The 14,573-nt window shown below is 39.3% G+C and overlaps 1 protein-coding gene across 3 annotated transcripts in view; it reads right to left on the minus strand.

Moving 5' to 3' along the window:
* The window catches only part of LOC147756388 (uncharacterized), a 60,788-nt gene that overhangs the window by 16,560 nt on the left and 29,655 nt on the right, over positions 1-14,573 (minus strand). Inside the window, exons 2-5 of one of the 3 annotated variants that reach the window (XM_086984555.1) lie at positions 11,626-11,823; positions 5,356-5,425; positions 4,891-5,035; positions 3,748-4,071 (exon numbers count right to left, since the gene is read on the minus strand). In XM_086984555.1, the coding sequence (XP_086840681.1) occupies positions 4,033-4,071; positions 4,891-5,035; positions 5,356-5,425; positions 11,626-11,635 (264 nt within the window). In that variant the 5' untranslated portion in view covers positions 11,636-11,823 and the 3' untranslated portion in view covers positions 3,748-4,032. Of the gene's footprint in view, positions 1-3,747; positions 4,072-4,890; positions 5,036-5,355; positions 5,426-11,625; positions 11,824-14,573 lie in introns of those variants that run through there. The other 2 variants (XM_086984554.1, XR_015324472.1) reach the window with 2 other exon arrangements.

Genomic DNA, 14,573 nt, shown 5'->3' on the forward strand with positions numbered 1-14,573 from the left:
TTACATAACAAGAGTCTGTCCGTATAATCTTAGACATCCGTTTTTGTGCGCACTTATGGCTGCAGATCTCTTTAAGGGTGAATTGGCCATGTTTAGACCCGAAAATTTTGTTGGATCCCCCAGTAACTAACAGGTAGGTCACCTTATGGACATGATGTTCACAGACTAGACGGAATGCCAATTATCTCTCGTAATAGCGAGCAAGGTAACGTCAGGCTCAATGTGGTAACCATGACCCTACAAGGCCGTTAGCGGTAATAGTACTGTCGCTATTCTAGACCCGACGGTGCAACGGCGTGTGAATGTCCTGAAGGGATCGGCAGGAAAGGACACAAGTAAAAATGGGCCATTGTGCTCTACTAAAACCGAAGATTGACGACTCTGCTTCTGCCCTTTAGTTCCTGATTATTGTCCGCTGGTTTTTCAGCTATGTTATCCTGCTGGCATATATATTTTTTCGAGCACACATTATACGCTATAAAAGGTTGCATTTTCGGTACGCAAGCCAATATTTTATACCAGAAAGTTGAATCAGCCAGGACAGGTGCGTCAGCTAGGCGTTGTAAGCCCGAAATCGGACCTAGACACCTAATTTTTGCGCTAGAGACCAGCCGTCTGAAGCATATGTTTAACGGTAGTAGTAAACGTAAGGCTCACAAAGCTTATTTAAATATGGTGGCGCAACATATTAATGCTAATTGGTGTACATTGATGAGGAATCTATATGTAGCAAAGTTGAAAAAGCAGAGGCTAGAAAAAGCAGTAATAATACTACGACGTTTGGGTTATCTGCTGACCAGTTAATACATACATCGGTGGATTTGCGCATTTGCTTTTCATTTGTTATTATAATATGGTAGGGAAACCAGAAATCATTAAAATGATCGACAGACTTTGTTGATACCTTTTCGTTGACGTACGTTGTTGGATTGAGTCCTCGAAAAAAGGATCTCAACGAACCCAATGTTTGTAACACGTAACACACATATTGGTAATAAGCAAAGATAGCTTGGAGCGTGTGTCATTCTTAAACAGCTACAGCTGTCGATCTATACAATCGAAAAAATACAAATCGCTAGAGGTTTGATTGAGCAAACGATCTATATAATTCTTGCTGAAAACGCGCTGACCCCCATGGCATTAAACAATATAGTGGGTCTGATAATCCACTGCAACCCAAATGCGGCAACACTGCTTCTACCATAAATTAGTAATAAGCCAGCATCTTTGTGGAGCTCTAGTGCTGAAGCTAGTTAGTAGCTAGCTAGTTAGTAATTATTTCTTTTTCCATCCCTATTAGTGCTCTACTAATGTAACACGTAGCAATGGTTAATGCAATATGTTGAAAGTAGCTGTTTAAATATATGTAAAGTGTTAACATTATATAAACGAAAATCGAACATAACGGCACGGTCTATATTAGCTGCTTGGGCGGTGCACGTATAAACGTCTATGTCATTTCTGGTTCGCCGCATCGACTTTTATGCCGGTTGTATGGTCTTCGTTTTTCGACAAAACGCTGCAATGCCAAATGACAGTCGTAGAAAAATTCAGGTGTATGAATAAAAAAAGATAGAGACATACGCATGGACCCGAACCGTGTTGAACCTAGTTCGAACCCGAACCGTAGGTCGCGTGAAGACAGCGGTCCCACAGCAGCTTCTTAACTTCGTCGCGGTACTAGGCGTGCATGCAAGCATCTGTATGTTCATATGAAATTTGGAAGGCAGCTTTGGGGGGCGCTTGTAGTTGTTTATGTGCAAGTTTAGCCTGACAAGGGAGTACTATGAAGAAGCTAAGCCATTCTAGAACTTTTGAAAATTGCTACCTTAGGTATATTTTATCAGGACATGGATGGGATGGTAACAGCTACTCTACGATTTTATAAAACCTCCTCCATACAATGTATAGATAGCACAAATCTTAGATGTTACATTCCATACTTATTTTGTAAATATGACATTAAAAGTTTCATCTATGTCTGACCTCGAGTGATTGTACTCATCGGAAACGAGAGTGATCATACAAATACTAGTACTTAACACATAATTCACATGTATTATTTGTTGCAGTCGTGCTTTTCTGAGCCCTAATACAAATTACTATTTTGAACTTGGAACATTGGCACGTATTCATAAATATCCCGACGGGAATTGTGGATTTACACCGCTTACAATTAAATAAGCAGACGTTTCTTGGTTACTTTTTTTTCAGAGCTCTAGCTCCTATTGTCCAGTATGACCTTTAGCGTTTTCGTAACGCCAATTTTCGGCAAGGCTGAAACTTCAAAATGTGATGGACTCTTGTCTGAGATGACGCCATTTCCCACCTTGGCAGTTTTACCGCTCTTATTCACGCCGCCCCTTTCGTTAGGTAGACGTATATTTCCACTCTTCTGACGCGGCGGCGTTGAAAAGCAATTGATGCAATGAGCAAATGGAGAAAGGAGTCGGCATAGTAGCGGCAAAAAAAAATTAGTCTGAAAAACAAGTCATAACTACCATACAGTGAGCCAAGTGTCTGCCATTAGCAACACGTTACTGTTATTGGCGGTAGCCTGGTGTACAACCCACTTTTTTGTCTAAGCGGCAAGTTCTAACGCTAGAACGAAGAGCTGCCTAAATGCAACAATATTTAAATTTTGTGTTAATGTTTAATGGTGTTTGATACAGCGGTTCTGTAGTGCAGCTGTATGGAGCGATCTAAAAATACGGGATAGATGTATACATCGCGGTCGGTTCACGTTGAGACTTCCAAATAGACCCACGTATTTTCTCAAACGCAGTAACCCAAATTAGCGCTCCAAAATGAAGGCTCGTTTTACGGCAGATGTAAGCAAACTTGCAGTTACGACGGCTTTCATCACTGGAATTTCGGCGGATAGAAGCCATTGTTTACTCTCTTCATTCATAGCCAACCGGCACCAACATGGGCTTTTTTTATTGTCTCAGACCGACATCTCAAATAAGTATGGGACAGTAGAAGAAGCAGATGCAGGGCCAAAATATTTTGGTGGAAACGTCACAACAGACAAAAACAGCATGCACAAGTTAGGTCGAGCTTTAATTAATCGACACTGTACAGCAGTGTGTTTCTGACGGAAATCAAACTATGGTAATTACGTTATTGTTTGTTCAGATTTCAGGTATATGCCATGTATTGTAAGTCAGACAGATTCTTCCTGAAAACCTTAGAACTTTCCCGGTGTCATTTGGGACTCAATTATCCTTGATTCTTGTCTCGGAATAGAAGAATTTAAATTTCACGTGTTTACACTTAATAAAAAAATCAACAGGAGAAACGATCGCTAGTTTTTTCCGTACTTTCGCCAGAAAAGCAAAACCCTTACGAACACGTTAAACTTCTTGGTTGTGGCGTAAACAAAGGTAATGCTAGACAAACTTATATATATATATATATATAGCGTACAACTGAAAATGCCTAAAGAAAGCCTATTCGTCTTCCACCAAGATAATGTACTGATTTCTACTAACTGATTGGTCCGGAACTGGCCGTTTAAGGGTCTAAGCCTATTCTGAAGTAAACATACGGCCGTCGCACATTCTATACTTTAGTCCACTAGCTAACTATGTGTGAAGCGTAATTGAGCGTCGTGGCAACAATGTGTTTGCACAAACACATTAAGAGCATTTGAAACACCAGCTTAAGTTTCGAATTGAAATTGTTATCAAGGTAACCAAAGCTCTTAAACAATGTATTAAATACGCACCAACGTAATGAATGACATTCTTTGCATGCGTGAAGCATCTCGTTGAAATATCTGTTTTTATTGAGTTATAGCCTTGTGAACAGCTCAGAACCGTGAAGAACGAAGAGTCTGGACTTAAGTCGACCGCATCGTAAACTAGGACGTACATCGTACTGTAACATCGTACTGTAAACTAGGACTATAATATACGGAATCCGAAATCCTAGATGTACAGTATGAATATTAATTGGGAACAGAAATCCACCCCATATGTCCTGCTAATTGATAATCTATAATCTGTGAAAATCTAGCGATCGAAGTAATCAACCAGTCGGGATGTGTTGCAGACAGCATCGTCTTTTCTAGACAGAAAAACGATAGAAGATAGAAGAAATCATGTAAAGAGAAAGAGAAATAGGTCATGTAGTTACAGCCTGCATTTCTGAAATGTATTCTGAAATATAGCACCAACACAAAAATAGTAAATAGAATTTTACGAAATATCGTAAGTATAACTTTAGTGAAATGGTAGTCGAAAGGAGTTTGCTTATAGAGCGCGCTTAAGCGGGCAACCCTTGCTTTTGCGCATGGTGGTGATGGTAGTTTACGCAAAGAGGCTTGAGTTTTTATCCCCCTTTTATAGAACAGCAAAGTCCGTTGGGTGATTGACTACGTTATCCTCTTTTTTTTTGCTATTTTCTTCCCTTATCACGCAGAAGTAGGGTCCTGCTTCTGCTCTGCTCGCCGATTATAGCGTACTTGGCATTACTTGTCAAAGAGTCCCTATCTGGTAGGATCCAAAGGGACAGAGCAAAAGGTCATCAAGCAAATGAAAATACAGACTAGTCTTTATAGCAGAAAAGCGTTTGAGGCCGATGGCTTCTCAGGACTACAAGTGATAGAATAGAAATACAAGATTGCCTATTTCGCCCGGACCATGCCCAACGGTCACATAGACGTCTGATTTAGTTGTCCATAAGCCGTATTTTGTTGCATGCCCTTTTATAACTACACCAACTCTCCTTTATTCGAGAAGGGCTTTTCATTTGTCAGTTGCTTGATCTGTCCGCTTGCGCTTTTCCTCAGTGGTAGCAACAACGGCAGTGGCAGCAGACAATGGATGGAAACGCCACCTGATACCTGAGAAATCGCCGACCGACTGAGCGTGTTAAAGTTCTTACCTTAGCTTTAGCTTTCTGCCCTCTACATCTTGCGGATGAGACCAGTCGGCTTGAAAAGGTTTCTTGTGATGTCTTCGCGTGTTCATCACGAGGCAACATTGTCAGAGCTGCTTCCTTTACTAGAAGGCGCTTTTGAGGATGTTGGCTGGGAAGCAGATTTGAAAGGCGAGGGCAAGCCTTTTTATCTCAAGTGTTTCTGGGTGCATTTATATACATTTTGTTTACTATATTTACAGGATTAGAGGCGCATTTCGTATAAATCAGACCCCGACGCAACGAGCATTATCATAGTGCGCTAGTAATAGACATTACTACTCGATTTATTCTCTGTGCAATCTCAACCATAAATAATAACGTTGGCTTTTTTTTATATTTGAAAATAGAAACTTATGCCTTATTGGATTTTCACTTTGCTATGACTACGCATATCTGATTACTAAAAGCACGTTTGATATAAAAAATTACCTTTTCAGTCCTTTTTTGCTTGTCCAGCTTATAGCCTCGTACAAATAGTATGTGTCCTGTGTCTTTCGTCCTGAATAGAAACCGTTTTATCATGAACCTCTTAGTCTTTTATTCTCTAGCCCATTCTGGAGCCAACCTTATAGGGTATATATAACTTGATAGGTATTGCAAACATGTATTGATTGTGAAGGTAAATCTCCTGTTCTAGAGTTTTGAGCTATCCGCTCCTATGCTGGAGATATAAACAAGTTAACCGGGTAAATGAAAGCGGGAATGTAAGTTTTCTAGATAAAAACTCAAACATGGACTCGTTCACGCTTAATTAATATACCATTCTTATCACAAGCGGTTATTTATACCTCTGATTCATAATACTAGATACGTCATTGAAGTTTGTACGTTTCCCAAGATCTCTCCCTCAATTGTATTCATTTTCGGTCTGTTTATCGTACGCCTGTTTTAAAATACCTTAACGCCTTCTTGAAGAACTTGAAGTTATTTTGACACCAGAGTTATCCTCCTAGCTTTGCCTAGTGAGAAACTGTTACGAAATCCTCCTTTTTACGTTTTTTTTGTTTTTTTTTTACCAAAACAGCATGCATTAGTATACTTTCTTTTACATGTTCGGTAATCTTATTTGAGTTGATCTGTATAGCGGGGAAAAGAGAATTTACGTTAGCGAAACTCTTTCGTGACGAAATCGGTATTTTTTGAGAAGTCTCTGAATCGCTTTCTGTTTGTCACATGTGGACATGGTTGGATACGAAATTTCTTAATGGTTCTATATTAGGATTAGAAAATTTCATTAAGGATAATATCAAATGGTAGCTTGTGAGGGTTCTTACTAAACGTAACGAACCGATCCAAGTTTCAGATATTGTACCAGATCTCCAGATCGATTTGATAGGACTTGGTAGAATGTCCGTAACCTTTTACATACATTAATTCCCCTTTTGTAGTCTATATGTAGCGCTATTTTTTCAGTCCCCCGGATGTGTGTTGTTTCACCATCGACTTAAGTTTAATCCGTATCTTACGTTCAAGCAATGTTTCAGCAGATGACCGACCATTCGGGCTTGTTGGACAGGGTATGTTGGGGTAAGGTATTCAGAAATCTTTGCAACCGACCACCTTCATAGTCTTGTCAACGCTCGTCTCAGCATACTGACGAAGCATTCTGTCTGATTGCTGCTTGAAGGGCGCTTATTAGAAACGTGTAATTGCGTGTGCTACGGCAGAAGTTCTTGAATGTTTTTGACAACTTAACCAAAGATATGTTAAGTGTCCGGATAGTCATATCTAGAAAACAGTTCATCTATGCATTTTACAGTTGTATAGACTGTTGTTGAGTTTATCTCTAGAGATCTCGACTATTTAAAGCACGCATTAGCAATAGTAGAATATATTTTATCACTTACCAGACGAGCCAAGTCGAAATGTATTGTGCACTACTCGGTTTTAACCAAGAACATAATTTTTCGTTTGAGGCGTTTGAGGTTCGTGCTGAGGCCGCACAGCTTTAATTAATTTTTCGATGTCCTGATCATTTCGTGTTCAATAGACAAATACTTTCGCAAGTTGACGTGTACGTACATTCAGGTGGTCTCCACTTGAGCATTCGCAAGATTTAATCTTGCAAAGGAGTTGGTATCACAATGTGTTCTCCCGAAAGGAGAGATCCTTTGGGGATCAAAAAAGTCTTATTGCGATTACTGTATTACCAGATAAGGTCTTTGACGCTTGCTTTTTAGGCCATCCTTGCTACGTTTATTTCAGTGTTATTTTCATAATGACTCAATTTAAACTAGTTGAAGTGTAATCGACAGCGTAGAAGTGGAGTGAAGCTCTCGTACAGATCCAGTTCGATACCGCAAATTACTATATCCTCTAGTTCCCGAAAACTCCATTGGGATTTAATAAGGCGTGAAAGAGCATAGGCTCAGCCGAAACGTGCTGTTTTGCGAAGTTTTAAAACAGAAAAAGTTTAAATAGTAATATTGAAACCGTAGCTTCACAGTCTACCATTGAAGGTGTCGTGCAGTGCATATCGGATCTCGGAATTTTGGAGTAAGGCTATCTAGAACCGTAGTTTAAGCTTCCTACCAGTGCTAATAAAACTTTCGGACCGCAAAGATGATAGTAAGTCCTTCTTTCTCAACTTATTGGGTAGTTCCATTTCGACCGTGCAAGTGTTTTAACTATATGGGAAATTGTTTTCTCTTAATCCTTAAGGCGAACATGTGTTATTATGGCTCCTATACGATAATAATTTTCATCAGCGGCTTTGTTTGGATTGAAACACGTAAAAAATCATAAGATAACATTTTCAATCTTTCATCGTGTCTTTTGGACTTCTACGCAAAAAGTCATTCAGGTGCGTACATGTTCCTGGTGGATTTACTGTTGTATCCATGACCTGTTGAAAGATCGCAGGCGCAACTTTCATGCTGAAACGTAGTCGATTAGATTTACAGAAACGTTTTGTTTGCTATATACTGTTGAGTAAGGCCTTGAAAGATCCTCGACTTCCATTTGAAAATATTCTCCGTTGAAGTGAGTTGTATTGACCTCCCTTCCGTTGGGGGGAAATGTTGTCGGATATCGGCACTGTGTTCCGTTTAACCACCGCGTAAATCTATCTGGCCCGATTTCCCCTAGGCCACAGGGATGAACGCTACATAACCGCAATGGTTCACCTTTGTTAACATGCCAAGACTAACAGGGCATTTTAGGTCCTGCTTTACCGTAGACAGGCAAGTAAGATTTAGGATGTTTTTTTTGAGATTTTAAGCATTCAGTTTTGGATGTAGCGATCCTTTCATCTTCGTGCCCTGTCCTAACCTTTCAGAAAATGCTGTTAGGACTGAGGAAATTAAGTCTTTTGTTACAGAACCTTATAAAATCTTCCGAAGTCCTAACCATAACGTGACAGGATGTTTGGTCACGTTATCTTTTCCGTCACAACATCTTTTTTGTCCAGTTCGAATTTGCATAAGAAGTAATCTTGGCATAGAAGCAACGAAGCGCCCGCTATCGGTAGCTTTCATGACCAGAATAAATCATTTCCTTTATTATGTTTTCACAAAGTTGTAGTCAGTTTTAAAGGACGTTAGACGAAGGAGGTTGATACTGAGCGAGGCCAAGCCTAATTAAGTTCAGATCAATCAACTTTTCAATTTCTGGCTTCATGATATGCTCGGAATGTATCAGAAGTTCGGGTTGTCGTTTAGGTCCTATTGTGTTACGCTGCGAACTGCGCTTCTTACCGGATTCGATTATTCCTCGTTATATATTGTCTCTTCTTTATGGCTTTCTTATGATATATTGAACACGTGTTTTTTAAAAGAATAGTTTGCCTTCCGATCTACGTTGAGTTCATGATAACGTCGTCGGTTTCGTATTGTGTTTTTATATTGGAGGTATTAACGTCTGAAGTCTATAACGAGTTCAAATTTCCAATTGTTTTACCATTCAGTTGTATTTACATTCGTTAGCTCAGTTGCAGGCTTACCGTGAAAGTTCCGCCATTTTCATTTTCATATTTTCGCACCATTGAACTGGCTAGTTATTGAAAGGCTTGCAACGATAGTTTTTAGCCTTCAGTAGTGTTAGCTAAGAGGCCATTTTCGTTGTATGTGTGGCTTAATTTTTTTTGCGTCAAGTTTCAAGATTATGGCATGAATTTTATCTAGATAAAAGCCATTCTGAGTATGTTGCGTTTCAGTGTCTCATATCGATTTGTTGGCCGTCAGGCCATATTCTGGTACTATGTAAATGAGGAAATACATGATGTAAGTTATTGCGCATTTTATGTCCGTAGGTGACCTAGTAAGCAGTTTTAGGGAGTTCTTTAGTAAAAAGTATATTAAGGTGTCCATATATAGCGTTTGACATGACATAAACATATCTAAATCTTAATTTCCTTTTCCTAGTTCCTTTGATTATTTATTTTTTAATAGAATTTTTCAAAACGTTTTCAACCGTCCTGTTTGCGTTCTACAAGTTGACCCGTACGCGCCTGCCTGTGCAGCCTTGAAGACTGGCTCTTGTTTCGTCCTGAGCTTTCTATGCTTTCATTTCGCTACGTATTTACTCTGACTCCGAATTTTTCAAACGCTTCTGTTGATATCTTCATTCTGTCGTTGTAATTCAACACACTTAGGTAGACACGCAGCTTCCTGGCTACGCAATCTAACCATTTTTTTTTAACTTTGTATGATTACTTTCCTCCTCTGTAACCTAGCTAGCCGATTTCTGTTTTAATTATTGTACGGTTATGATCGCTGGCTATGCTATTTATTTAGCCATCAATTTCAATTTCCCTTGTTAAGTTCGAGGCTTTTTTTTATTTTATTATACCTTAATTGTATATTATTTTTACTTTCTTTTAGTTATATATTTATCTTTCTGAATCAGATATTTATAATGGACCCAACGTGGAGAACGATTTCGTAGTTAGTTTAGCATTTTTCCGGACGTTTTTATTTTCCCCTGTATTTTTATTAAAATGACTTAAATGTTTCAAGTTTTACGTCCAGTACTGTCATTAAGCATTGGTTGAGATGGCTGGCTCCTAACACAAAAGAAATCAGCTTTCGAATAAATCCTTGAAGTTTTATATCTGCTCCTGTCATTGAGGATCCCTTTTAACAGGCTACTAAATAAATGTTGCGAGTCAGACGAGCTATTATTACATCATCTTGCCCAAGGCTGGTATTATAAGCCAGTCTGAATCTGGATACTCGCGCGACTCAAGCCTTGGCGACTTTTTAGAAGTACAATCAATGGATTAACCGATTCTACCAACCACAAATTGAATATAAGAGGTCAGTCGAAAACAGACCGAATCACCTACATCCTCAAACATCGGCCGACAACGGACCCTACTTATATAGGTCTCTACAAAGAGTCGACAAGCCAACATTGAAAAACAGATTGTCAACATATCACAAGTTAGTTGAGATCCTGGCGAACATGTTATCACAAACCTAACCTGAATCAATGCTAAAGAGACTGGCAAGGTACCTGCGACGTCGCAGCTATTGGACTATGTTACAATTGACATTAGGCTACACGTAGTGTCAAAAACTCAATTGCTTAAGTTAACGTGTGACGAAGCCCGCAGGTCGATCATATACATATACACTTTAAAAATGCTGGCCGAGGCCTACTATTCCTTTCTTTTAGGCCAATTCTGTTAGTATGTGCCAAAGTTATCGATTGTAGACATTATTGTTATCATGAATGTTTTTTATTCGTTGCCTCTTCTAACACTGAGCCTTTATTAAGGCTCTGTCATCACAGCCTGTAACGAATTATGTTCGTCCTTAAGCAAAACCACTCTATAATGCGACTACGCATTAGACAAACCCTATTTCTGTCAACTTTAAGGACATAGAAGGGAACCTTCGAAGCGGCCAAGCAGCTTACAGCATAGCAACAGTACGCCGACATATCAATGCTAGGGCAAGTTGAGAATTTTAGTGATTTACAGCTACAGGCCTTGAAGGCTAGCGAAAAGTATCCGGATAGACGAAAGATATCGGTTGAGGCTTGCATTGTGACTAGATGATGTGCAAAGATAAATTCGCTTACATTTTGTACACATTTGATTTATGATACTGTACTTATTCGTGTACACACCATGTTCTAATATTCTTGTACCCTAATTGCAATCAGCCACTACCTAGAACGCTCCATCTCTATCGTACAACAGGTCTCGATGTAGCACGATTTGGCAAAACACTTGCTTTCGGTAAAGAGATATTGGCTAGAGTCTAACCAGCGGTTGATTTGACCGTTTTCAATTTTTTTTTTCCTAAATTCACAAATGCAAACATTGTCGCATTGCTATAAAGCTTTACGCCATGAGACATGAGGACACCTCGAAAATTTACTTTTGACTATAGAAAAAAAAAATAACGCTTTTTCAAGATACGCCGTTTTGATCTGTCACGCTTGACCTAGGTACGCAAGGAGTGCCGGTAGGTTTAGTGTTTAAATAATAAAGATATAGCAACTTTTTTGGACCTCAAATCACTGAGAGTAGCTTTTACTTTAACAATTTTTAAATATTGAGTAGTTTGTGTGTAGACATCAATGTGTCTAAGTATGGCTGTAGAAATTGTGTTATCCCAATAGACGTCAACGTCTTAATTGCCTTATGTATAAATAAATGCCACTATAAATCCAATGGATGTCAAAAGACAGTGTAACACCGTTAGCGTAATGATAATGCGGGCAAGAGTCTGTTACTTTGCATTAACTTACTTGGTTTCATCGCTTAGAACTTGCCTTGCTGTAGCAGCCATTCAGGACACGTTGCTAATTTCGTATGTGCGAAGTGTGCACCAACTTTCGCCGTTTTCCTGGGTACGGATTAAAGTTTTTCATGCTATAATGTTTTCGTTTTAGGCGAGCCTTCGTGGCAAATTTAGCGGGTAACGACGTGCCGCACGTTTATAATGTCTGAAAGTAAAAACAGTAAGTTCATTGAGGCATAGCTATACCTACAGGTAAATCGATCGAAGAGACTCGTTGCGTTTAACTGGGCCGCAAATATTTTTCATTATCTTACAATATACAGATACAGTTTCATAAAGGCAAAATAAATGATCAAAACCTGAACTTGCAAGTGTTTATGTATGTAAACCAAGTATGTATATATATATATAAGTTTTTTTTAAGCGACACGCTATTATAGGTGCATCATGGGAATCTCTCGTCGAGTTCAGATACTTCACGAGTTGTAGGCTTTCAACTTCTAAAAATCCATTGCTATTCACAAATTCGAAACTACGTAGCAAGTCTACCACTTCGCTATTTCGAAAATGTACTTCTCTAACATGAGCGAAATAGGTCACAGTAACAAATAAAACAAAGACGGATATCGCTTAGTCTAGGAGGCTTGAGGAGATATTAGGCATGCAACATGGTATGAGCGGACGTGATGTCAATTATTCGCATAGACAATTCACAGGTGAGAATCGTACCTAGTGGTATTTATAAAACTAAAGGTACTTAATAAATTAAGAATCACTTAGGTATGACAAGGAACCGGCAGGAATAAAACTTATAAGTTGCCGCAAATTTTACGGCTGAGGAGGTAGAGAGAATCAATGTCTAGGGGGTGCACGGGTCTAGTCTGAGACATCACCTACTTAATGGGTGCAGAATTGAAACATATCCGACGTGGGCGCACAACTATTTCGCTGATATGGAAATTTGCGTTGGTGGAAATACGTCGCCTGGTGGCCTAGTTTCTCGGCAAGAAATCGTTTTCGCCTTTTATCACACACACGCTAGTTGGGGACGAAAGAGACTAGCCGCCATGTTGAAAATGAAGGCCTATCCTGCCATCTGGACCAATGATGGCCGATTGCGACCTTTATAGAACATCCATTAATTGTAAACCCGAATGAGGCCTGCATAGGAAAATTGTTCCTGTAGCTTAGAGCGTACATGTAATTACCCTGAAGACGATTTTTGATGCGACCAGGATGGTCTGACTTGTTCATTGTGGATGTACAGCTACCCTAGAAATATCATGGTCAGGTAAACTTTCTCTCTTGGTAAATTAGACCAGCTTCGGATAGCCTCGCTAATGTAGAGTACACGTTGCCTATTTGAGAGAGAAAATTCCAACTGTATCGCTATCTTGTACACCCAAAAAATTAAAAATATTGAAAAAATTGCATGTACTCTCGCTATTAACTCTATTCTCAGCTACTTAGAATGGATGTTCGGCTTTCATGTGTGGCAGTACTGAGAATTTGCATTATTTTGAATACCAAATGAAGTCGTTCTGAGTGAAATGCGACATAATGGACTATAACTTTTGAACGAAATCCTTTTTGTTATGGAAATCAAAGCAGACGCCATTAGTATCGTCGATCTCCTCCCTTCTCCAGCTTCTTTATGTTGCTGCCATAAAAGTCTGGGTTAACAGAGTCTTTTAGTGTACAGTAACATAATGTACATCGACATAATTTTTAGATAAAAGCGCTATGCTTCTAAGCCGTAAGCAATATTTTGTACATGTACATACAGCGTTTCCATCGTATGATACGATGCCTCGCGCTGCCATAACAACTACTTTAGGTCTAATATATTTCTTCCTGTTTTCCTTACCTGACCTATACGACAATCTCATTGCGTCCTGTACTCGATTGTTTTATAAAATTGGTAGTACACTTTATTAGAGCATCCGCGGTACACACTTAAAGAGCTCTACCCAGGAAGTCGACGAGATCACTGTGAGATACCAGATATCAGGCATCTAAGCCTGGATATAACACAGTAAGGTTTAACCTCCCTAAATTACGAAAAAATATTAACGTGTCCGTCTAGTTGGTCCGCTTAGCGCGCTGTCTCGCGTTTATTTTCTATGTGAATCCTTATTAATAGTTGGCTAAATTTACAGGTGATCGATCTTGCGATACGTCAATATCACTCCTTGATTTCCCTGCTCGTAGAACAATATCAGTTGCAACAAATGGCTCGAGGACGACCGTTGGGCTTCCTATCTGAATAAACGTAGTGACTTCTTTTGTTCCGTCTAATTGTAGTTACTGTGAAAAGGCTTGCTTTTTTAGCATGTATTATATACGCGTCTTTGTTGATAAAACTTTACTGAGTGATTCGTAGTTGTACCGCGCATCGTGTATTTTTAAACAGCAGGAGGTTTGTCTTTCGTCATTGTCTTATATAATAGAGCTAACTTATTGTTAAAAGAGATGCCTGCCTTGCTAGCTTCTACTGTGTTCAGTAGACACATTTCTCATAAGGCCAATGTAAAAAAACCAGCTTCTCACTGACGAACTTCTTCTAGCATGCATTGCCCAACACTTGGCCCTGTGGCTGACTTCAGAGAACTAACTAAAAACATATCGGGTCAACCATCATGTACATCACTGTTATTCCAATTCAGGAAAGACAACCCGAAATGACACGTGTACCGTCGCATAGCCATGCACTCTACTTCTAATCACACATTTAACTAGAATTAGGTCAGTCGGACATATGGCACTAGCTGTTCTCCCAGGTTTATATATCAAGTGTAAAGCTGTCAAACTGAGGCGCTACGGACAAGCTAAGACCCTACAGATTGACTGGTAAAGATATCTGAGAAGTTTTATCTTTAAAGTGTACTTTAATTAGGTTTTGTAAAATCAGCGAGCTTAAAGATGCGTATCGATTAAAATATATGCCTATGTGTG

The sequence above is a fragment of the Varroa destructor genome, unplaced genomic scaffold (genome assembly GCF_002443255.2).
Source record: "Varroa destructor unplaced genomic scaffold, Vdes_3.0 BEIS01000003.1, whole genome shotgun sequence".
Classification (NCBI taxonomy): Eukaryota; Metazoa; Arthropoda; class Arachnida; order Mesostigmata; family Varroidae; genus Varroa; species Varroa destructor.